General features: G+C 54.0%; 2 protein-coding genes across 7 annotated transcripts in view; one reads left to right on the forward strand and one right to left on the reverse strand.

Moving 5' to 3' along the window:
• Positions 1-12,309, forward strand: part of ADCY7 (adenylate cyclase 7) — a 58,698-nt gene extending 46,389 nt beyond the window's left edge. For 5 of the 6 annotated variants that reach the window (XM_089319097.1, XM_051833913.3, XM_008275048.5 and 2 more), the window contains 16 exons: positions 1,734-1,925; positions 2,201-2,235; positions 2,534-2,617; positions 2,802-2,874; positions 3,544-3,641; positions 4,210-4,294; positions 4,528-4,653; positions 4,904-5,002; positions 5,667-5,860; positions 6,355-6,448; positions 6,719-6,874; positions 7,198-7,344; positions 8,157-8,261; positions 8,356-8,470; positions 8,914-9,038; positions 9,167-12,309. In XM_089319097.1, the coding sequence (XP_089175223.1) occupies positions 1,734-1,925; positions 2,201-2,235; positions 2,534-2,617; positions 2,802-2,874; positions 3,544-3,641; positions 4,210-4,294; positions 4,528-4,653; positions 4,904-5,002; positions 5,667-5,860; positions 6,355-6,448; positions 6,719-6,874; positions 7,198-7,344; positions 8,157-8,261; positions 8,356-8,470; positions 8,914-9,038; positions 9,167-9,313 (1,875 nt within the window). In that variant the 3' untranslated portion in view covers positions 9,314-12,309. The remainder of the gene's footprint in view (positions 1-1,733; positions 1,926-2,200; positions 2,236-2,533; positions 2,618-2,801; positions 2,875-3,543; positions 3,642-4,209; positions 4,295-4,527; positions 4,654-4,903; positions 5,003-5,666; positions 5,861-6,354; positions 6,449-6,718; positions 6,875-7,197; positions 7,345-8,156; positions 8,262-8,355; positions 8,471-8,913; positions 9,039-9,166) is intronic. The other variant, XM_070063174.2, reaches the window with a different exon arrangement.
• Positions 12,310-12,673: 364 nt separating this feature from the next.
• BRD7 (bromodomain containing 7) overlaps positions 12,674-23,842 on the reverse strand; it is a 44,216-nt gene continuing 33,047 nt past the window's right edge. Inside the window, exons 10-17 of the mRNA XM_002721347.6 lie at positions 21,447-21,554; positions 20,940-21,075; positions 18,331-18,442; positions 16,636-16,692; positions 14,187-14,298; positions 13,803-13,946; positions 13,482-13,625; positions 12,674-12,910 (exon numbers count right to left, since the gene is read on the reverse strand). Coding sequence (XP_002721393.3) covers positions 12,855-12,910; positions 13,482-13,625; positions 13,803-13,946; positions 14,187-14,298; positions 16,636-16,692; positions 18,331-18,442; positions 20,940-21,075; positions 21,447-21,554 — 869 coding nt within the window. The 3' untranslated portion in view covers positions 12,674-12,854. The remainder of the gene's footprint in view (positions 12,911-13,481; positions 13,626-13,802; positions 13,947-14,186; positions 14,299-16,635; positions 16,693-18,330; positions 18,443-20,939; positions 21,076-21,446; positions 21,555-23,842) is intronic.

Raw genomic sequence — 23,842 nt, forward strand, 5'->3', positions numbered from 1 at the left:
AAGCTGTGCAGGGCCTGTCATACAGGGTTTCTCCTGTGGCCTTGTCCCCCAGCCATCACAGCCCCTGGTGGGGACTAGAGGGGTGACAGCCTTGTATTCCTGCCATGGAGCTTTGTGAGTGCGCGCCCGTGTGTGTGTGTGTGTGTGTGTGTGTGTTAAAGATTTATTTGACAGTGAGAGAGAGAGAAATTTTCCATCTGTTAGCTTACTCCCCAAATGGTCACAGCAGCCAGGGCTGAGCCAGGCCAAAGCCAGGAGCCAGGAACTCCATCAGGATCTCCCACGCAGGTGGCAGGGGCCCAAGTATCTGGGCCGTCTTCCATTGGATCGGAAGCGGAGCAGCCGGGACGTGAACTGGCGCTCTGCTGCGGAATGCCGTTCTTACAGCCGGCAGCCTAACCCGCTGCGCCACAGCGCCCGCCCCTGCCATGGAGATTTCGTGCAATCTGTGGATGGGCTTGCAAGAAGCCGGCCCGCCCTCCTCGCCCAGGCATTGACACCCAGGGGTGGTGGGGCCGCTCGTCTTACGTTCGCACTGTTCTCCCGGGGACGCAGCTGCCGCCTGCACACACGGGGCGTTTCCAGCTTTGGCTTCTGCATGCCCCGGCCTTCATTCATTCATTCATTCACATTATTCTCTGTGTGTGTGTGTGTGTGTGTGTATGGCGGCTGGTAGCTGTCGGCTGCTTGGAGGTGCAGGTGTCCCGAGTGGGCGTGTCTTCAGCGTACGTTGCCTTTGACTTTTGGGGAGCAGGGGGATATCTTGCTTCCCGTGCTGTGTAAGGCATGGTTGCCGACAGGGTGGGGGCGAGACAGGGATGTAGCCCAGCCCGCAGCCCCCAGCCCTGACACGGGGCCCCAGGACGCTCACCGAGGGTGAATCCCATGTGGTTCCCTTGGGCCAGGCAGGCAGCTGAGACTAAGGTCTAAAGGGAGGTGGGAGTTTCCAGGAAGGCTGCCCTTGGTGGTGCTGGTGTCTGCAGGGGTGGGGGCAGGGAGGCCAGGCTGGGGGGGACGGGGAGTAGGGGAATGTGTGCAATGTTGGGGGTGGGTAGGGGGACTTAGCTGACCGGAGACGGCTTGTTTGTCTCTGCTGGCCTCGGAGGTCTTTCTCTCCCCTGTTTTTCACTCCTGTCCGGCTTGGCCATGCTGATGGCACGCTCTGTGACACTAGTAGGGAGGCAGGGCCTGATTTGAAGCCTGGCTGAGCCCCTGGCATGGAGCTGGGCTGCGGTGGGCAAGGGGCAGGTGACGAGCCTGTGCCAAGGTTTGAGGGCCATGTGAGTGGAACTCCCTGGTACACAGCTCCTCTGCTGAGAGATCCCCCCGGGGTTGGGCTCCTGCCTCCCGGCCACTCCCACAGCCAGGAAGGGGCATGTGGCTGCCACATGGGGGTGGGTGGGGCTGGATGCCTGTGGCTTCCCAGGGTGCCTCCAGGCAGCCTGGAAGGTCCAGAGGCGCCCTAGGCTGGGGACCACAGCCACTGCTTTCCTGCGAGGTGCAGCAGGCCCGGGGCCTGGGTGCACGGCTGTGGCCGCCAGCCTCTCTCTGGCCTGTGGGAGGGGACAGGCCACCACACTGGGCTCCACCAGTTGGCCCCAAGGGCACTGCACTCCAGGGGGACGCCGGGCCCAGAAGGATTTCTGCACGCTTTGCCCCCATCAGGCCAGGCGCTCAGCAGTGGACAGGGTTGAGCGGGCGGTGGCACAGGCCTGTGTCTGTTCTTCCCGCAGAGCCAGCAGCCGCCCCCACCCAGCCAACAGCTGCCCAGGCCCCGGGGGGACGCGGCCCTGAAGATGCGGGCGTCCGTGCGCATGACCCGCTACTTGGAGTCCTGGGGGGCGGCGCGGCCCTTCGCACACCTCAACCACCGCGAGAGCGTGAGCAGCGGCGAGACCCCCGTCCCCAGTGGCCGGAGGCCCAAGGTAGCTGGGGCCCTCCCTCCGAGCTGCACTCTGCCCGGCTGTAAAATGGCTACAGTTGGCCAGCAGAGGCGCGTGGACAGCGCTCCGGCGGGGGTGGGCCTACCCCTGTCCCCTGCCTTCCCAAGGCCGAGGTCAGCTTCAGTGTAGGCTGCCTGAGGCCTGGACAGTCCCCGACACCTTGCCCCGGGAGTCCTGCACATGACGAGCCCTGGGCAGTGATGGATGTCGGGGCCCAGCGTGCAGGGGGGTGACTCCCCTCTCTTCTCCCTTCCCAGGCCATTCCCCTACGGCGCCACCGGACCCCTGACAGGTATGTGTGCTGCCCCCTCCTGGCCCAACCCATAACTGGCCGCTCCTCAAGGCCCAGCCCAGTGGACCCTGCGGGTCTCTTGGTCCTGGCTCTTCTGGGATGGCCCTGATGGAGCACCTGTAGGGTCCCCACCCTGTGGTGTGCTCGCCATGGCAACCCAGTGGGCGTAGCCAGGAACTGGGGCCTCGGCTTCTTGCTGGGCAACGCTGGGCCTCAGGAGGCTCCGCCTGCCCCTTCATCTTCTCTGGGAGATGGGACGTGGGGACCCAGGGTGACGCAGGCAGGGCTCTGATTCCAGGAGCGCATCCCCCAGGGGGCGGGCGGAGGACGACTCCTATGATGACGAGATGCTGTCAGCCATCGAGGGGCTCAGCTCCACCAGGTGAGGCCCCCTGTACCTCTGCCTGCTCCCACCCACTCTGTAGTGGGGCCCTCTCAGCAGCAGGCCCGCCCCACTCCCTCTGCCGCCCAGCCCTTCCCCCAGACAGCCTCCCAGGGGGCGGCAGCCCCTCCCCCCGTCCCCCTCTTACCCTGCCTGCCCCCTCCCTGTCTCCCCCCCACCCCAGGCCCTGCTGCTCCAAGTCTGACGACTTCTACACCTTTGGGTCCATCTTCCTGGAGAAGGACTTTGAACGAGAGGTGAGGGCCCCTGGGCTGGGGCCGGGGCTGGGGTCCGGGGAGTGTGTGCTGCCAGGGCTGGGCCGGGGCTGACGGCACTGGCCTGGAGGAGCACCCAGCCCCTGCCTCCGCCTCTGTCCTCGGAGGGCCCCGCCAGGGTGGCTGCAGCCACGGCACACTCTTTGTGCCAGGACCGAACAGAGCGCCCCCTGGGCCCGGCAGCGAGCATAGTTCTAGAACCTCGCTGTCGCTGTCGGCCAAGGGGGCTGCTGCTGCCCACTTTACAGCCAGAACCTGTGGGGTCCTGGCCCTCTGTGCTTATGTTCTGGGATGGAGAGGAGGAGCCCTCCCCTTCACGGGGCTCCTGGGCTCTCACCTCCAAGAGGGCCCTCGTGGCTGTGATCATCAGGGGGCCCCCTGCTGGCCCAGGCCCAGCCTCACTCATGGTTTGGGGTGAGGCCAGCCCACCCCTCCCTGGCAGCAGCGCTGGGAGCCCAGATGTGGCTCTCGCTTGTGACCCAGGGCAGTGCGTGTTTCAGGGACCTTGGAAGGAAGTGACAAGTGGGTGGGGCCTCCGACAGGAAGTGCCCAGTGGGAAGGACTGAAGTTGGTCCACGTGGCATTCCCAGGGGGGCTTGAGTCGGGGCAGGGCCTGCAGGGGCCGCCCCTCACTGTTGCTCTCGCCCGCAGTACCGCCTGGCGCCCGTGCCCCGTGCCCGCTACGACTTTGCCTGCGCTGGCCTCATCTTTGTCTGCATCCTGCTCGTCCACCTCCTGGTGATGCCCAGGTCGGTGGTGTGGGGAGGGTGGTCCAGCCCTCTGGGGCCTGGGCTGCGTGATGGGGCTGGGAGGAGTTCAGGATCCGGGGTCTTGGGGGGCCAACGCGCATCTACAGTCGGATGAGCGCCTCACCACTCCCTCCTGCCTCTCTTGCCTTCTAAGGCCCCTGTTACCCAGTGGCCCCCTGGGCGTTCCAGTTTGCAAACCATAGCCCAGCCCCTGCACTCCCTCTTCTGCTGCTGAGAACCCCGCCTCTGGCTCTGCCCGCTGTTGGTGGGGCACGGGGGCAGGGGCTGAGGTTGGCCACTTGGAGGTTTCTGGAAGGGCTGGGCCGACACTGTGGTCTTGGATGCTCACCTAAGCTTCGGTCCCACGTGCGAGTCTGGGATGCTGGTGGTGTTGCTCACTTAGTTGCTTGGCCCAAAACGGTGACATGATGTTGACCTTGATCTTGCGTTCTGGGCAGGCCTGGGGGAAGGTGGGCCACAGGTGTGCAGAATAGCAGCGGGGTTGGGAGGGACCATGATGGTACCTGGGCAGTTGGTCCCCCAGAACTTGGGTTTCCCTCCTCTGTAGGACGGTGGCCCTGGGTGTGTCCTTTGGGCTGGTGGCCTGCGTGCTGGCGCTGGTGCTAGGCCTGTGCTTTGCCACAGAACTCTTGGTGAGTCGGGAGGCTGCTGTCCCCATGGCCCCTGCAGCCCTAGATGGGGACTTGCCCACCGCGGGTGGTAGCAGGTGCTCCGGCGGGGTGCCTGCCCCTCCAGCCTCCATCAGCCTTAGCTGAAAGCTCTGAGGCTTCTCCTGAGGGTCCTGCCCCCCACCCCCAGGCCTGCTGGAGGCACCCCTTCTTGTCCCTCCTGCTGGCTCCAAGTAACTCCACCCATTCCTCCATAGAGGGGCTGCCTGGCCCCCGGGACGCGCCGGGCCATCTCGGAGCGGGTGGAGACGCAGCCCCTGCTGAGGCTGACCCTGGCCGTGCTCACCATCGGCAGCCTGCTCACCGTGGCCGTCATCAACCTGGTGGGTTCTGGCTGGGCAGGGCAGACCGGGCTGGAGCCCTGGCACCTGTCTGGGTGGAGGAGCCCATCCTTGCCCTGGGAGCCTTCTAGAATCTGACAGTGGCAAGCGTCAGCCGTGCCTGGCTCGAAGCTCCATGGGTGGCCCTGGAATCTGGCTGTGGTGGGAAGCCGGGCCTGGCCATGAACCTTCGTGCCTCCCACTGCTCTCAGCCCCTGGGGCAACCTCATGGGGACCTGTCTCTCCTCTGCAGCCCCTGATGCCTCTCCCAGCCTCGGGGCTGCCTGGTGGCAACGAGACGAGCCCAGGGACCTTGAGCGGCAAGGATGCGACCCTGTGTGCGGTCCTCCCGGTGAGTGTGGCCCTGTGCGGCTGCACCAGTGGGTGTCTCCTGTCACTTCCTCCATGGCAGTGCTTGTTGTCATCATCTCATTGTTGAGGAAGCTTGGCTCCCAGCACGTAACGGATGTGCTGCATGGGTGGTAGAGCCGGGCCACAGGCAGCTGACAGCAGGAACCTCTGTCCACGCCTGGTGTGGTCGTGGGTAGGCAGCTGGGATCTCTGAGCTGGCCTCTGACAGGTACAAGTTTAGCCGGGGGGGGGGGGGTTTGGCCAAAGGGGCAGTGGGAAAACAGGCTGAGGCATGACGGGGCGGGGGAGGGAGAACTGGGGCAGCCACAGCACAATCGGGGAGAGGGAGAGGAATGCAGGCAGACCCCCTAGTAGGGGCAGGCTCACAGGACCTGGGGAGTGGCTGTTCCCACATGCACCTCGCCACACACGTGTTTTTATTTGCTGCGTTTCCTTCCCTTTAAATGAACTCACTTGCTGAGATTAGAAATTGCATCGCATCACAGCACAGCACTGGGTGGGAACTTGCACACCCTGAGGCCGCTCTCGGCCAGCTAGGGGCAGCGAGGCGTGTAGAGGCTGCAGCTGGGGGCCGGGAAAGCATGCTGGGATGGTGTCGGCGTGGGGGGTGCAGCTCCCTCCTCAATGCCCTTCCTCCCCCCCAGTATTACACCTGCACTTGCATCCTGGGCTTCGTGGCTTGCTCGGTCTTCCTGCGGATGAGCCTGGAGCTGAAGTTGGTGCTGCTGACAGTGGCCCTGGTGGCCTACCTGCTGCTCTTCAACCTCTCCCCCTGCTGGCAGTGGGACTGCTGCGGCTCGGGCCTGGGCAACCTCACCACGGGCAATGGCACCCTCAGGTAGGCGCCACGCGGCTCTCTGTGCGGCTTCTGCCTGTTTTGGTGCCCATTCCAACTAGGTTGCATTTGCATTCGTGATCCTGTTTGATCCGGACAGCCCAGGCTTCTGGCATCAGGGCCAATGCAGCCGGCTTGTTTTTAGGCTCTGAGAAAGGATGCTGGTTCTGGACCAGGGATGGACAAGGAGGGATGTGGGTTCTAACTCGGTCTGCCTCCCTGAACAGAAAGGGTTGGGGTGTGTGCCGCCAGGACTCTGGACTGAGCAGAGGAGCCTGGCTCCCCTGATGTAAAAGGCTGGGGGCTCGGGGATCCAGGGCTCCCTACACCTGCCAAGTCCTATGCCAGTCTCTGAGTGTCTGGCTCACGGCTCGCTCTGCGCTGCCCTCAGACCCTGGTCAGGGTGTGCTCCTGTCACTCAGCGAGGCCTTCCCACCCACAGCCAGCACATGCGGGTGTGGGGGCTGCGGGTGACTCCTGTCTCCCTACACACCCAGCAGCACCCCCACCTGTTCCTGGAGAGATCTGAATACCATGATCAACTTCTACCTGGTCCTGTTTTACGGCACCCTGGTCATGCTCTCCAGACAGGTACACGCTCGCACCCCGGCTCAGCCCTGCCTGCCTTCTCCTCTTCTACTTCGAGGGAAAACTGGAGCGGGGTGGGGGTAGCTCGGATGCGGACAGCAGAATCCTACAGAGAAAGCTCGGGTCCCTGGGCCGGGGCGCCAGGTCCACAGCCCGGCCTCCCCAGGACGTGTCTCAGGCTGGCTGGAGATGGGTGCCTCCTGTGGGCACAGCTCCGCCAGGGCTGTGGCCGCGCCATTCCGGCCCTTTGCATGGGCGTGCTGCCCCCTGCAGATCGACTACTACTGCCGCCTGGACTGTCTGTGGAAGAAGAAGTTCAAGAAGGAGCACGAGGAGTTTGAAACCATGGAGAACGTGAACCGCCTGCTCCTGGAGAACGTGCTGCCAGCCCACGTGGCCGCCCACTTCATTGGGGACAAACTCAACGAGGTGTGGCGGGGAGACCGAGGGACGTGTGGGTGTGGGGCTGCCGCATGCGCCGAGTCCTTAGGGCTCAGCCTCACCCGTGTCCAGGAGGCCCCGTGTGGTATCAGCTGTGAGGACACAGGCTTGGATTCAGACCTGGATGTGCAGGCTCAGCCGAGCCCAAGTCCAGCCTGAGCCTAATGACACCACCTGGCCCCAGCACTCCCGAGGGCCAGGTCTTAACACCCTTGCCAATGCCCCATGTGGCCCTCCCCTCCCCCGAGAGCTGGGCCGCCTGCCTCCCTGGAGTGGCCACAGGACCCCCATGTGCTCCGTGCCCTGTGCAGGACTGGTACCATCAGTCCTACGACTGCGTCTGCGTCATGTTCGCCTCCGTGCCGGACTTCAAGGTGTTCTACACCGAGTGCGACGTCAACAAGGAGGGGCTGGAGTGTCTGCGGCTGCTCAACGAGATCATCGCCGACTTCGATGAGGTGCGGCGGGAGGGCGGGGCGGGGCCAGGCAGCCTGCGTTCTGCCAGTAGAAGGTACAGGTAGCTCCTGGCTGCCCTGTTTGATCCTACCAAACATCACCGCCGTCTCCGTAATGCGCAGCCTGCTAAGTAACTACCTGGTCCGGGTACGGTGGTTTGAGCTCCAGCTAAGGCCGTGACTCAGCCACTGCGGGGGAATCGTCCGGCCTGTACTCTGCTGGAGACCCGTGTCCTGCCTGCATACCTGCACGGGAAGGAGGAGGGAGGCAGCAGTGCCTGGGGGCCCTGTCCTTGGGGTTCTTTTTAAAAATTTTTTAAAAAATATTTATTTGAAAGTCAGTTACACAGAGAGGAGAGGCAGAGAGAGAGAGAGAGAGAGAGAGAGAGAGAGATGTCTTCCATCTGATGGTTCATTCCCCAGTTGGCCACAATGGCTGGAGTTGTGCTGATCCGAAGCCAGGAGCTTCTTCCAGGTCTCCCACACGGGTGCAGGGGCCCAAGGACTTGGGCCATCCTCCACTGCTTTCCCAGCCGTAGCAGAGAGCTGGATCAGAAAAGGAGCAGCCGGGACTAGAACCGGCACCCATATGGGATGCTGGCGCTTTAGGCCAGGGCGTTAACCTGCTGCGCCACAGCGCCGGCCCTTGGGGGTTCTTAGCTGGAACTGGGGTGGAAAGGGCCGGCAGGAGCCCGATCAGAGAAAATGGGGAAGCGAGTTTCCTGGCATCTGGGCCGGACCCACCTGGTCTGCAGCTGTGGTGGCAGCAGCTCGGCGCTGTGGCCCTGCCTTACTCTGTTGCTCTTTGTCCCCAGCTGCTGCTGAAGCCCAAGTTCAGCGGCGTGGAGAAGATCAAGACTATCGGCAGCACGTACATGGCGGCTGCGGGGCTCAGCGTCACCCCAGGGCACGAGAACCAGGTACGGACCCCTGACTGCTGCCGCGGCCCTAGCGCTGGCCAGCTCAGGGTGCCGCGGGGAGCCGAGGCTGACAGCCCGGGGCCGTGTCCCGCAGGACCTGGAGCGGCAGCACACCCACATCGGCGTCATGGTGGAGTTCAGCATGGCCCTGATGAGCAAGCTGGATGGCATCAACCGGCACTCCTTCAACTCCTTCCGCCTGCGAGTCGGTGAGGGCGGCGCAGGCGCACTGCTGTCCGTGGGCAGGCTGGGCTCTGCCAGCCACCGTGCAGCGTCAGGGAACTGCTGTCGGGCCTGGCGGGTCCATCACTCTGAACCTTTCACATCTAAGTAAACACAAGCTTTCCCACAGAACACAGAAACCCCAGGCTGTCAGTGGTAACCTCACAGCCCACTCTGAACAAAGCCCTCTTGTTCAGCCTCACTAGTCACTGCTAGCTGAAAGCCCAAGGCTGTTGAACCTCTGATAAAAAGGGAATTAGCAGATACCACATCGGGTCCTGCGAAGTCCGAGAAAGGTCGCCAAGGACGGCCGTCCTGGCTTCCCAAACACCATCCTCCATGGCATGCCGGGAGGCATCTTGGGCGCTTCTTGACTGCCTCTGTGGCTTTGCCGCTGGGACCGGCCAACTGAACACATTACCTTTTCCAGGCATAAACCACGGGCCGGTGATTGCTGGAGTGATTGGGGCTCGGAAACCTCAGTACGACATCTGGGGAAACACAGTCAATGTTGCCAGCCGAATGGAGAGCACCGGAGAACTCGGCAAAATCCAGGTAAACCCCAGGGAAGCTCGTGCCCGGGGGGTAAGGAGTGGCAGAGGTGAGGGCTCCCCGCCAGCAGCCGTGCGCCCGGCCGCCTCGGCGTCCCTCCACTCCTGAGGACTGCTGGCCTTCCCTTTCAGGTGACAGAAGAGACCTGCACCATCCTCCAGGCACTGGGCTACTCCTGCGAATGCCGGGGACTGATCAACGTCAAAGGCAAAGGCGAACTGAGGACTTACTTTGTCTGTACAGACACTGCCAAGTGTCAAGGGCTGGGGCTCAACTGAGGGCTCTGGTGGGTTCAGAACGTGCTGGGGGCCAGTTTCCTGCCCTCAGCCCCTTGCCAGTCACACAGCATCGCCACCTCTGGCAGACGGCTGTGCGCGGCTTCCTTGGATTTGCACTACAGGATTCCTCAGACCCGGGCACGAGGTGCTGGCTCGAAGCGCCACTGAGCTGGAACACGGCGACAGCCAGGGCCTCAGTGCTGTTGGTCTGCAGTGGTCCCCGCGTCAGCTAGAAAAGGACCACGGGCAGGCCAGCTGCTGTCCTCGTGACTCTGAGAGCCTGTGGGCATGCCCAGGACAGACGGGTGTTTCCCAGGGAGGAGGAGGGCTAAGGCAGGGTGGTCCTTTCCCTAGTGCGACAGCTATGCTGTTCCCTGCCGATCACAAAGGCCTACCGGCAGAGGGCGTTGAGAAAGGGTCTCAAAACCCCCCTGCATCTGACTCTGTGGTCCTTGCTGTCTCTGGCACGTGGCTGTTTGAAAGGGATACATTAACAGGGTTTCTATTCCTTTTCTAAGACTTAGATGCTCAACAAAGCCTCTCGCCTCCAGCCCATCCGTGGTCTTCGCAGGCACTGACACTTGAGGGCTGCTGTCCAGCGGCGGCTTAGAGCTCAGGCCTGTGGTAGGGACGGAGCGCTGAGGAATGTGGCTCACAGCGCGCCAGCAGGCAGGGCAAGACTCCTGGCTCCGACTCGGGCAACTCTGCAGCAGCTGGCGGGGTCGGGAGTCAGGGCCAGAGTCGGTGAGCTGACGGTCTAGAAGGCAAGGTGCAGCCCTTAACCGACCCTGACTGCTCACGTGTTTCTGAGCTCTCCTCAGCAGTCTTCAACTACGTCTTCCTTTTACGGGGAAGGAACGAAGCCTGTACACGCAGAGAACTCGGACTTCCTCCTCCCCTCCCTTGGGCTTCACCGCTCACCCCGAAGAGCTCTGGCACTTGTGGGATCTCCTTAGCATTGACAGGGGGCGGAGCTGCCTACACACGGGGAGCCAGCCCTCGCACCCTGAAGGAGCGCTCCTGCTAGAACTCAGTCTCACTCCCAGAGCAGGGATTCTCAGCCAGAAGTCATCCAGGCGCCGGGCAGCCCAGGGGCAGCTCTCAGAGCTGCATGTAACTGGCACCGGTATGAACACATTCAAAGAGCCTGTTGATAGAGGTGTTTTAGGGCCAAAATGGCAGTAAGAGAAACAACCTTACTTCAGCTGTCTTACGTGTTGACTTTTCACATAAAGGGCTGGTTTTGGGCAAGTCCTGTACTGAAACCTGTTCTTGAAAGTAGCGGGGCCTCCTGGGGTCGGAAGGTCCTGCTGCTGCCGCTGGCAGTGCCGGGCCTCTCTGAGGCTGAGCCTGCACTTCTGCTCCTGCACAGCAATCCCAACTGAGAGTTTGCGATAACCGGCGACCACCCTGGATTTTTCTCTATTTCCAATCAAAGCGTCTGCTCAGACAGGAGGGTTTACATGTTTAGGGCACAGGTGCACGCTGTACTTTTTCTAACAGTGACCTCCCTGTGGATCAAGGACTGGCTTCAAATTCCTACTAAGGCAGCCTGACTGCGAACGTAACCGCTGAAGTCTTCTGGTTTACTTGTTAAGCAGATTTCCTAACAGATACTCACCCAGTGTTTACTCAGTGTACATAACAGGGCGATGTACAGAAATATGCTTTGAGAAGGTGCATGCAAATAACTAGGGTTTATCCTGCACTTGGAATATTTATAAATCTAACATTTATTTCAAAATGTTGTTACATTTTTATGAAGCGCCAGTGTTTATAGCTGCCTTTTAAAGATTAAATTAGCAATTTAGAAAACTGTGTCCTAAGGGGTTTTAACATTTGACTACTGATCTTCAGGAACTTAATTTATTTGGGTAGATCTAAAATTGAAAAATCAGTCATGACCCGAACCATATTTTAGAAAGTAAAGTTGCACTCTTAAAATAGACTTGACAAAAACATTTGAACTGGTATTTTGATTCTTTTCATATACTGTTTTAAGTAGGTTTTAAAAAGATCAGGTCATCTCTAGCTCTGTTGAGAGAATCCAACCTTCCTTCACCCTACTGGTAGCTAAGTATTAACTCTGAAAGTCCAGACGATGACAATTAGCATGCCTCCGGCCTGGTGCTGGCTGAAGTGGCTCAGCCATGCACAGAATGAGGCTCATCCATTTTGACTTTTGCCTGCTTCAACAGACGCTACACTGAACCGGACATGGCAAAGCCAGCCCTCACTCACCTCAGCCCAGGGACTGCTGACAGGAGGGGATCCCAGCTCGCGGTCTCCCCTTCAATCCCTCTAGGGATTAAAGCGCTCAGGTACTGGCCTTTGCTTTTCAGGTCAAAAGAACAGATGGCTGAGGGTCACTGATCTGTCAAACTTTCCTTTAAGGTCAATAATTCCCTGATGTATTCAAAGATGATTTAATTTATCTTACTTGGCTTCCCTGTGCTATAGTTTCAAATAACACTCTGAAACATAGAAAAAAAAACAAAAAGAATCCCAGATGTGTTACAGTGCTGTGAAACTCCAACTATGTTTTTTTTTTTTTTGTTTTGTTTTGTTTTGGGGGGAGGAAGGACGGGGGAGGCCTCTAGCTTCCCTACATAAGGATACCATTCTCATCAGGTGCCTAGGGGTCAAGACTACTACTAAATTCTAAAATGATCTGAGGGGCCAGAGGTGTGCAGTCTATTAAGCTGATGCCTATAATGTCAGCATCCCCTATCAGAGTGTTGGTTTGACTCACATCTGCTCTGCTTCCAATCAAGCTCCCTGTTAATGCACATAGGAGGGCAGTGGAGCATGGTCCAAACACTTGTGCCATTGCCATTCATGGCTGAGACCTGGATAAAGTTCCAGACTCCTGGCTTCACCCTGGCCCAGCCTTGGCCGTTGTGGCCATTTGGGGAATGAATCAGCAGATGGAAGACCGTCCCCTCTTCCCTAATCCTGTCGCTCTGCCTTTCAAATAAATAAATTTACAAGTAAAATGACCTGGATTCTGTTTTCATGGTGTAACCACAGGAAGTTCTCCTGGGAAGGGGCTATTTGTAAAAGGCTTCTCAGTTAGGGTTCTGTCTGGGACACAGGAGGAAGACGCATTAGCACAATGCTCCAGGTACGGCAGCAGCCATGTTCCTTCCTCTAAGGACAAGCCAAGTTCAAAGTCATCCAGATGAGAGCTGACAAGCTCGGCACTATTCAGTTACAATTTCTCTAAAGGGGAGTAGGGCAAATACACGAACAAGGATTTTAATTATTTTGGAGACTTGATTCTTGCTGTTTGTTTCCTGAGCTGCTCATTTCACCAGCGGGGGAGGTCAAGGTGTAACTTAGCTGACAGCACGGCACTGCTCCGAGTCCCAGGTTTAACTTTATTACCTAACAGAAGTCCAACCTCTGGAACACTAAAGTTAACTGTTCCAAAGTTTAATTAAAAACACAATTTACAAATATTTAATATCTTCTGAAAAGCATTTCCAAGTTCAGAATGGAAAAAATATGTACATAATATATAATCAAATACCAGTTAGCTTCAAATCCCATCAGGCCCACACTCGGCAACATCAGCCTTTGGAGGTTCTTCCAAATCTGAAAGGAAAAGGCACCGTTTCATTCAGCATTCCCTCCCCCTGAACTGAAAAAGGGCAGCGACGATAAAGCTAGAAAACAGCTGGCACAGCCCTGCTTTGCTACATTCAATGTAAGAGCAGGTGCATCATCTGGTTGTTATTATTACTACAGCTTTTTCAGCAAATGTGTAAAGTCTTTAGACAAGATGGAAAGAAAATTGAAGGCCGCTTTACATCTTACGGACACAGAGGGCAGCTGTGTGGCACAGCAGTGAAGCCCCTGCTTCCCGTGGAGAGAGCCGAGGCTAAGTCCTGGCTCCACTCCTGACCCAGCTTCCTGCTAATGCACACCAGGAGAGGCAGCAGGTGATGCCCAAGCCCCTGGGTCCTTGCCACCTGTGTGGGAAACCGGCTCCAGCCTGCTCCAGCCTGGGCTGTGCTGAGTATGTAGGGAGTATGTCTGAATGAGAGCTCCAATTGAAAAAAAAAAAAAAAAAAAAAAAAAAATCAAAGTCCCCAAATGTTATCTGAGGGCAGAGGACATCTATTCACGACAGCCTCCCGCCCTCCCCGGGAAACAGGCTGTGTACCTTCTGTTAAATCCACAAGGCCGTCCTCGACGACGGGGGCAGGAATGGAAATCCCCATTGCTTTTCGAACTCCGTATGTGCTTACAATATCACCTGGAGTTACCTGTTGTGCAAGTTCTTTAAGATTATTGGTCACCTGTTCAGCTACAAAGAAAAAAATAAAAATGGTCTGAGGTATTAACAGAAAATGGCTCCAACTCTAGGAAAATTTTTAAAAACACAAAGTAGAGTGAATTGATAAATGCAAACAAGAAACTCACTACAGATTTTCCCTCACGCTCCCACTCCTGCGCTCCCTCAGGTGGGGGTGGGGCAACATACCGAGATGCATCTCCCTATACGAGGGACCCAGAAGACAGATCATGTTGGGAGGGGGTCTGGTGCTGAGGCGCTCATTCTGGGCTTCCTGCAGCTCCCTGAGCAATTTGGTAGTCTCATCAAGTTTCCTCTGGAACACTTCAGCTTCTAGGTGGAAGAAAGAGAACACGCTCAAGAAGCCGTGGACACAACTTCTGTTGACCTCGTGTGGTAGAGCGAGTCCTACTCTCAAAGGAGTTGCTACTTCCTGTTAGAATCTGCTTTCTGTTCATTTCAGTCAGTCAGCCAAGATGTTCTTGTGGTGCGTGGCTACGTTAGTCTGTGCTGCTGTGACAATAAGCCCGCCGCCTGTGTTAGAGCTTCCACCAACACCGTGGAGGCACTCACCTTCCGAGTCAAAGACTTCAACTGGAGCGCCAAAGCTCGTGACGGCTTTCAGTGCTGTGAGCCTGTCCTGAGAGCTGGGGTCCAAACGCCCTGCTGGTTCTATCTCTGTAATCTGTTTCAGAAGAAAAAGAGGATTTGGCTTGCTCACTGACATCAGCAAGATGGGTGTGTGTACAGGCCACCTTATTCTACCTGAGTACTAAGGAGGCATAATTCTGAGACCTACAAATACTGTCTTCCCAGAACACTTCTAAGAGGCTACTATTTCTGGGGCCAGCATTGTAGCGTAGTGGGTAGAGCTGCTGCCTGCGACACCAGAATCCTGTATGCGTGCTGGTTTATGTCCTGGCTGCTCCACTTCCAATCCAGCTCCCTGCTAATGGCTTGGGAAAAGCAGTGGAAGATGGCCCAAGTACTGACCCTGCCACCTACACAGGAAACCCGGAAGAAGCTCCTGGCGTTGGCTTGGCCCAGTCCTGGCCATTATGGCCATCTGGGAAGTGAACCAGCAGATCAAAGATCTCTGTCTCTCTTTGTAGCTCTTTCAAATAATAAAAAGGGCTAATTCCGTAGTTTGGAAAAAAAAAATGTATATATAAATCCATACTCTCTGAACTATAATGTATTTTAGACGATTTCCATCGTTTGTTTCACACCGCAACCATTCTGAAGTAACCAACAGCCTTCTTACTGCCTGAACAGTGAGGCGTTTTTGGCAATTACAACGCAGGCGTGTACGAGACTGGAAGGCCCGCAGGTCAGCATACCCGGTCACACAGGCCTGTAACACAGCACCACGCTGCCAAGTCTCCTTCAGGTCCCCAACCAGGCTGGCAGCACCGCAGGGAAGCAACAAGCCTGGAGAGGGCAGAGTTCTGTATCTGGAACTGTAAGCCTCCCAAGTCCCCTCAGCCTCAGCGATGCTTTTGAGGAACGGTGAACCAGATACTGAAGTAACCCGAGTAAACGGTTCCATTTATACTATGGTCTTGCACTGCCAGCCCAATCCGAACACCTGGTTTCTCCACTTCCACTCATGTACAGGCTACAAGTATACGGTAGAGGAAAACTGACGAACTGTGCAACTTGGTGCCAGCACGTATTTATGCTCTGCCACCTCAGTGGGCGCCTCACAAGCCCCCATTTATTTGAAAGAGTCCCAGAAAGAGAGAGAGAGAGATCTTCCATTTGCTAGTTCATTCCCCCAGATGGCTGCAGGGTTAGGGCTGGGCCAGACAGAAGCCAGGAGGCAGGCGCTTCCTCCGGCTCCCATGTGGGTGGCCCCAGACATCACCAAGGAGCTGGATTGCAAGGAGAGCAGCCAGGACACAAACTGGTGCCCACATGGGGTGCTGGCGTTGGTGTCGCAGGCAGCTTTCCCTGCTGCGCTGCAATGCTGGCCCGCCTTTCATTTTTCCCCAACTTCTTGTCCCTTCTCCAATGTCTTTCCCTCTTGCCCCCACTATGATCACAAACTTGCCTGGCTCCTCCTCCTCTGGTGTAAATCCCACTGATAGACTGCAAAATGAGGTCGGGTGGGATTTTTCTCCCCCTCAGTTACAGGGCTGAAGTCTCCCCGTCCTCACCAGCCAGTTTCTCCCGCTTCTGTATGTGATTCTCTGAAGCCTCTCTTTCGCACCACCACGTTATGGGACCTGTTCCTCTTGCTTCCAACAGCTACTGCCCTCTGACCTACTGGGTCTTGCCCAGGCTAATGACCGAAATGAAATTCTCCCTGCACACCAGGAATTGTCAGATGCCCACTGCGGGCTGCAGGCCTGTACCTCCACTGTCCCTGGTCCCAGTCACCTCATCTACAACCAAGTGTTAACTTCCTTCCTCATCAAACATGGGGTCTTCTTCCTGTACTTCCACATGAGACAATGCTACTACCCCCACCCCTCACCTGCCAGGTCATGTCACTTCTGGTGCAGCGAGTCCTGCAGCTTCTCACAGCGCCTTTTCTTCTCCCTATGTTCTCACAGCACCCTACCTTCCAGGATAAAAGCCTGACTTTGCACTGTGCGAGACTGCTCTCATGCACGCAGCCACCTCACCAGCCTGTCTCTCCCCAGGGACCTCTCAGGTCACTCATTCTGAGCTCCCGCATGGTTCTGCCCATTTCAGACGCCCGTCCCTGTCTGCTGGGAGTGGCCTTGTCACCCTCCCGGCCCAGGTCACTCGGCATCCCCTCTGCACAGATCTTAGCTGCTGAGGGCAGTGAGTGCCCCCAGCCTAGGCCCACGGCCGCTACATTCACACGCACAGTGGCTGCTCCGGCTCTCTACTGCAATAGCTGCTACTGAGTCCCCTGCAGGCAGAGGTATGTTCTTTGCTCTCAGATGAGTCTCAATGAATGAGTATTTTTATCCTGAAACAAAGCTTTATCGTTTAGGACTTTTAGCTTATTCTCAATTTGACTACTACTTGTAAAGAATAAAACAGCTACCTCTATTTCTTTCGCTGTGTCAAGGGTCCTAGGCTGGCTCTCATCTTCAGGTGATGACTGTGAGGATAAAGAAAAACAATCTTTTAATGAAAAAATACATGCAAAGGCAAACATTAAGGAAAACAGAAAACTCAACGAATTTCACTGCAAGAGAAAGAAGTACTAAGAATAGAAACCTCAGGACTACAACTTTTTAAAGCAAAATGAATTAAACATAATTATTAACATTCTGAAGTATTTTGTGAGTTGAGATACATCTATGCCTGATCAAAAAGCTACACTTTAAACAAGCATCAGTATCTCAATCAGTGGAGTCTGCTTTCAAAAGCAAGTAAATCTCTGACGAGGAGAAGACAGGAAGGAACCCAAGGGACGTCTTCAATTACCAGAGATCACAGCAGATGATTATGCACAGAGAACGTGAACGCCTCCCAGTCCCACTCTTAGAGATAATGCACATGTAAACAAGAGACAAATGTGTCACGGACAGCAAACAGAAACAGTAAGGCTGGACTGCGATTTATTTACCCAACTGTCAATTTCTACAAATTATAATTACATTACATATTAACTCTTTTTTCCTAGGATAAATTCTGAAAAGAGGAACCGCTGGATTGAAGGGCAGAGAAATCTTGCATTTTGAAACATGTCAGATTCACCAAACGAAAACTATCTGAGTTATTCATTCAGACTAACCAACAGGAAGGATAGAGTATAAATTAGAAGTTTCTTTTTAATTAATTTATTTGAAAGACATATGGCAGAAGGGGAGAGAGAGAGAGATGTTCCATTTGCTGGTTTACTTCTCACATCCTCCCAAAAGCCAGGGCTGGGCCAGGAGCCCAGAAATCCATCCTGGTCTCCCACATGGGTGGCAGACGCTCAAGCACTCGGGTCATTATCTGCTGCCTTCCCAGGTGTATTAGCAGGAATGCTGGATCAGAAGCAGAGGAGCCAGGACTCAAATCAGTGTGAACTTTACTATTTTTTCAGGCTGTGGGAAGAAAGTTCAAGTGCTAGGATTTTATGGCGGTCATCTGGAACTTTAGTTCTGCCGCCAGGACACCCACGGAGCAACAGCTCCCCGTGCAGCTGTGGACAGGGGACCTCCCAGACACAGGGCTCCTCTTGCTATGGTGATATGGACGTTCTGGAGAACAACTCCCCCTGCGCCAGGAGGGACATTTTCTGTTTCTAATCTTTGAGTCCAACTCAAGATACAACTACCAAGACTCTCTCCAAGTGCACTAGAGGTAGTTAACAAGTGCTAATGGAAGACGGCAATAAGGAAGCTGTTCACTTCTAACTGAGGTTCCCACCACTGCACTCTCACCTCATAATAAGGAAAAGGGCATCCCCTATCATGTCAGCCAACTTAGTTTCAAGCCAGTGAGCAAGCACTTCCTTTTTTGTCAGGGTACGTGGCACCCTGGTTCTTGAGTTGTAAACTCCACTTCTGAATCTCACATTCCCTAGATTAGGAGCTAATGACCAGGCTCTGGCCCGTGGATCCTGGCAGCTGAGTTACTCCTTTCTGTTTACTGTCCTGCACCCATGGCCTCCCCAGCGCTGGGCTGCCTTTGCAGGGGAACGGATTCAGCTGCCACACTGGTTAATCCCATGGTTTCACAACACTGAGTGACTAACACTTGAGGGCGGCAATAAATTACCATGTTTCTTTAGCGGCATTCTTACCGTCTCCAACTCCTGCAAGGTCCTGGAGTGCCCTCCTTTGGTTAAAACATCCAGTAAACTATCTGCCATCACGTACGGATAATCTTGGCATGTGGCCAAGAACTCATGGATGCTGAAAGAGAGTTGGAGAAGTCACTTCCATATAAATCATCTCCACTGGCTTAATCTTCCTATTGCAGCCATTACCCTTAGATGCCTTAGCTAATATGCCATGATGTAAAAATCTTCTGTCTAGAAAAAACCCTTTATTTACATACTAACGTTAAGTTTAGCATGATGAGAGAATTAAACAGTATCAAGAAAACAGTGAAGATGAAACTTGCTGGGAACCCTACAGAGGGAACTGAAGCCTCACTGGTGAGGGCCTGGAGCGCAGGCCTTCGGGATCCTTGCTCGGCACTTCACCATTCACTTCAGACTTTCAGATACATTGAAAGTTCTCAATGTCCTACCTCCAGTTGGACTCAGACCCTCTGCGTAACTCCATCTGGATGTCTAACAGGTATTTCAAGCTTAAAATACCTAAAACTGGAGTGGGCATTTGGCTCAGTGGTTAAGACACGGCTTGGGACATCTGTATGCCATATGGGAGTGCCTGGGTTCGAGTCCCAACTCTGCTTGCAAACCCAGCTTGCTAATGCACAGCCCAGGAGGGAGGTGATGGTTCAGGTACTTGGGTCCCTGCCACTCACATGGGCAACCCCTATGGAATTCCAGGCTCCTGGCTTTGGCCTGGCATAGCCCCGGCTATTGTGGACAATTGGGAGTGAACCAAAAGATGGAAGATCTTTGTCTGCCTTTCAAATAAAGTAAATTTTAAACATTTAAAATATCCAAAACTGACTGATGGATCTCCACTCAAAGGCAATATTCCAAAGTCTTGCCTTCTCCATAAATAACAACCACATCCTTCTGGCTCAGCCTGCAAACACCAGAGTCACCCTTGACCTCTCTCTCACACCCACTTTAATGGGTAAGAGCAATGCTACCGGCAGACTACTGACTACTTTCCAACACACTGCCACTCTTGTCTGTTCTGTTCCTCCATTCAAAAAAATTTTTTTTTTATTTGTATATGTGGTTCAACTTATTTGAAAAGCAAAGACATAGAGACAGAAATCTTCTATCTGCTGGTTTATTCCCCAAACACTCCAAATAGTCAGGACTGAGCCAGGAACTCATTCTGGGTCTCCCACATGGGTAGCAGGGACTCAACTACTTGAGCTACAGCCTGCCTCCTCCCTGGGTGCCCAACAGCAGGAAGCTGGAGTTGGAAGCAGAGCCAGGACCTGAACACAAACACTGTGGTAGGGGATGCAGCTGTCCCACGTGGTGGCCAAACCACGTAACAAACGGCACGCCCCTCAACCCCACAGGTCCACTGTGTCCTCCTGCAGTCTATTCTTAACACAGCAGCAATAGATCCTTTTAAAATATAAGCCAGACATGGGTGCCTGTACTGTCTAACAACAGAACTCCACCCTTACGAAGCTTCACTCCCACTGATTACCTCTCTGAAACACGCTCCTTTTCACTCCTGCTCCTGTGGTTCTTCTTGCTGTTCCTCGGGTCCAGCAGTCTGTGCACAGCTATTTCACTGCAAGGCTGGGTTCCTCCCCACCTTCAGTTTCTGCTCAGCCGTCACCAGCAGATTTCCCTGCCCGGCCTCTCCCGCGGCTTTCCCTTCCTCCAAGCACTTAGCACCATCTGACAAGAGGCGCAGTCTGCCAATTTCTCTATGGAACCCCCAGCAGCTACAAGAACGCCTGCCACACAGTGGGCACACAGTACCTACTTGTGGAAGGTACAGATGACTAGTCCAGAATTTGTCTAAACTGGTGAGATCTAAAGGATATAAATGAGTTGATCTGAAACCACAGTCAGTTTCTGATTTAGGGACTCCTGCCTTGTAACAACTCCACCGCCAGAGCAAAGCCTTGGGGAATCTGTTCATATTCGCCCCTTTGTCAGAAAATTAGGAGACTGGTCAATGATCCATAATGAAAGCTAACAAGACGCCACGGCCAAGGAGGAGTAACACAGGCTCAATGCCCCTCCCTGAGCCAGAGCCATGTGAATCAGGATGGCAGCTCATTATGTTGATGGGATGCAAAGCTCTGTAACCTACCACAGAAACACCTAAAAATGGACTGCTGAGAGTGACTGCAATGCTCTGTCAGGTATGTGATGGTTCAGCCAGGCTTGTTGTGGGTTGCCTTAGGAACCCACTGTGTCCTTCACTTCCTGTCTTGTGGGAAATGCATTGTGGGTTTCCAAATAGGTCAAGTTTGCAACACAACTCATTGACACACAACACTGTTATAGTAGAGCAGATGGCACATCAACATTTTAAAGTAACAAACTCCTCAATGTGAATCAGCTGAGGTACACAGCATCTTCAAAAACATTTTTTGTAACAATTAAAATGCTACGAATGCCAAGTTTTCTCTTTAAAATATTTAGTTTTCATTACACGATGATAACTATGTGCCAATTAATAAAAGGTACTGAAAACACTTTCTACCATCTGGAAGGCCATCCCCAAGTTACCTCTGCACACTGTGAGACACAGGGTGCGATGAATATTGATTAGCTAGCTTGTAACTCACCTGAAATCACTTGGGAGATCAGGGTCTTCCCCGTATGTCGAATAGATTAAGTCAGAGTCGTCCTTGCTGATGTTTGCAAATGTGGAGTCATAATGCGGTGCATAAGAACTGTAGGGTCCATAATTCAAGTACAACACTGTTGGAAAAATTAAACACTGCAATGCTATTCTTTAACCTACATGTCAATCTATCCACTTGTTTCACCAGGTTACTTCCTTCTAACTTGACTGCTTTGACAGATATTCAAGATAGTATTTTCTCCCAAACAGACTTCTGTAAAGTTGCAATTAAAGTTGCTACAAAGGGAAGCGGGAAAAAGAACAAAATTTATTTTGAATACTAATACTCGACTTCCCACTTTCTTCTGAAGTTAATGAAACACCTAAGTGATGTTGTAAAAACATCATCAGGCGAGCTAATGAATAAAGCAATGAGTGGTGATTACAACTCCTTTCCCTAACTTAAGACAGGAAAGAGAAACCACAATACTGTGAGCTGGAGCCTCACCTGGAGTTACTTTGTTCCTTTTATCCTCTTTGAAGCCCTGCAAGGTATTCACTCCCGACTGAAGTCTTCCCGTTGTCATTCCCAATCTTACCGGGCAGTAGCCTGGTTCTAAAACAGAAAACCGAGCACACTGAAGGAAGCATATGTAGTAATGACCTATAGGGCACTTTGTTGAATGCTTTCCTGTGTATTCATGTCAGCTACAAGACTGTGAAGGTTGGATAGCCCTTAGAAAGTCCATTTATTTATGTATTTATGCATCTATCTATCTATGAGACAGACTGCCCCCATCCGATGGCTGCAATGGCTGGGGCTGGCTCACGACTGGAGACGGAACCAGGAGCCCCACTACTTGAGCCATCATTGCTGCCTCCCACGATCTGCAATAGCGAGACACTGAAGCCAACAGCTGGAGCCAAGAATCAAACTCCGGTTCTCTGATGGCGGATGTGGGTTACATACCTACCTAAGAAAGAAAATCAGAGCTCATAAAGGAATGTAGCCAAGACCAAAACCTGGGACTCTCATTATAGCTTACTGCTTTCTGGAATGCTTTACAACCATGTTAAATTTCACTAAGGGGCCGGCGCTGTGATGCTGGCACCCCATGTGGTTGCTGATTCAAGTCCCGGCTGCTCCACTTCCCATCCAGCTCTCTGCTATGGCCTGGGAAAGTAGTAGAGGATGGTCTAAGTCCTTGGATTGCTGCACTCAAGTGGGAGACCTGGAAGAAGCTCCTGGCTCCAGCCTTTGGATCGGTGCAGCTCTGGCCATTGTGCGACTCTGCCTTTTAAATGAGTTACATGATGCAGGTTAAGCTGCTGCTTGTGACACTAACCAAGTTCAAGACCTAGCTACTCTGCTTCTGATCCAGCTCCCTGCTAATGTGCTAGGGAGGGCGGCAGCAGCAGATGATCCAAGTGCTCAGGCCCTGGACACCCACGCGGGAGACCAGGATGCAATTTCTGGCTTCTGGCTTCAGCCCGGCCCTGTCCAAATTATTGGGGTCATTTAGGGCAAGTGAACCAGCAGATGGAAAATCTCTCCCTGCCCCCTGCCATGCTCTGCCTTTCAAATAAATAAATCTTAAAAAGAAAGAAAGAAAGAGAGAAGAGAACTCACGATGCTCGAAGGATAAATTACTACCTACGAAATGCATACTTGTAGTGCAATGGAGGACAGCCTTTAAACATGTGATCTGGGGCTGGTATTATGGTGTAGTGGGTAACGCTGCTGCTGCCTACAATGCCGGCATTCCATGTGGGTGCTGGTTCGAGTCCCAGCTGCTCCACTTCCAATCCAGCTCCCTGCTAATGCTCCTGGAACAGTAGCACAGGATGGCTTAAATCCTTGGGCCCCAGTACCCATGTGAGAGGCCTGGAAGAAGCTCCTGGCTTTGGCCTGGCTCAGCCCTAGCAGTTGCAGCCATCTGGGGAGTGAAACTGCAGATGGAAGATCTGTCTCTCTGTTTCTATGTCTTTAACTCTGCCTTTCAAGTAAAGAAGTATTTTTTTTTTTAAATGTGATCTCTATAAACCAGGAATGAATCCCTGTAATGAAACCGGGAATATGGGACAAGAACAGGAACAAGAGGTGGGCACCTATGAGAATGGAAAAAGCTGAACCAGGCCAAATCCTGCACTATGCAACAGGAAGAACTCTCTCTGGAGGAAGACCCTTGGCTTCTGCAAATCCACATCGTGCAACAGAGGCTGCTGCCAAGGTGACGTGCGAGGAAAGTGCTGCCGGGTGCCTCACACGCCTAAAGCAGACCTCTCCTTGGAGAACAGTCCAGAATTTGATTTCCTAACAGGTATGGGTAGTTTTACCACGAGGCTGAAGCTGAGAAGATGAACAGGGGTATCTTGCTCCTTAAACAAGTGAAGTGGCCATTGAGGAAGCTGTTGTGCCCATGAAGAGTGCAGTCGGCTTTGCTTGCCTTTGATATGCCTGCTGGAGCTGGAAACCCAGGAAACCACACCCAGAGCTGAGAGCGGACACATGGCCAAGAAAGAAGCAGGTCTTAAAGAGTCACCTAAATCAAGTCAGCTGCATCTCCTACCACCATATTTTCAACACAGCTGTAATACAAAGGTAATATGCTCAATCCTGAGGCTGTTACTTTGACCTATGTATGATCATATATAATTCTACTATGAAAAGTTCACAGAAAGTAAAAGATGAACTTTGTTTTCAAAATGCAACACTGGTTCCTCACGCTCCATCAGTGTCCTCCTGCAGAGGGCTTAATGGGCTCGCCCTGTCTTCAAATGCACCAAATGGCTTGCACTTTAACGTTCTGTCATGCTTGTCTCTGCCATTCTTTCTCTCCCACTAACCTTTCTGGATCACCGAAATATCATCTTCAAACAGTAGGTAGGTGCCCTGTGCTATGT

Source organism: Oryctolagus cuniculus, chromosome 18 (assembly GCF_051225735.1).
Source record: "Oryctolagus cuniculus isolate XC-2025 breed Fujian yellow rabbit chromosome 18, ASM5122573v1, whole genome shotgun sequence".
Lineage (NCBI taxonomy): Eukaryota > Metazoa > Chordata > Mammalia > Lagomorpha > Leporidae > Oryctolagus > Oryctolagus cuniculus.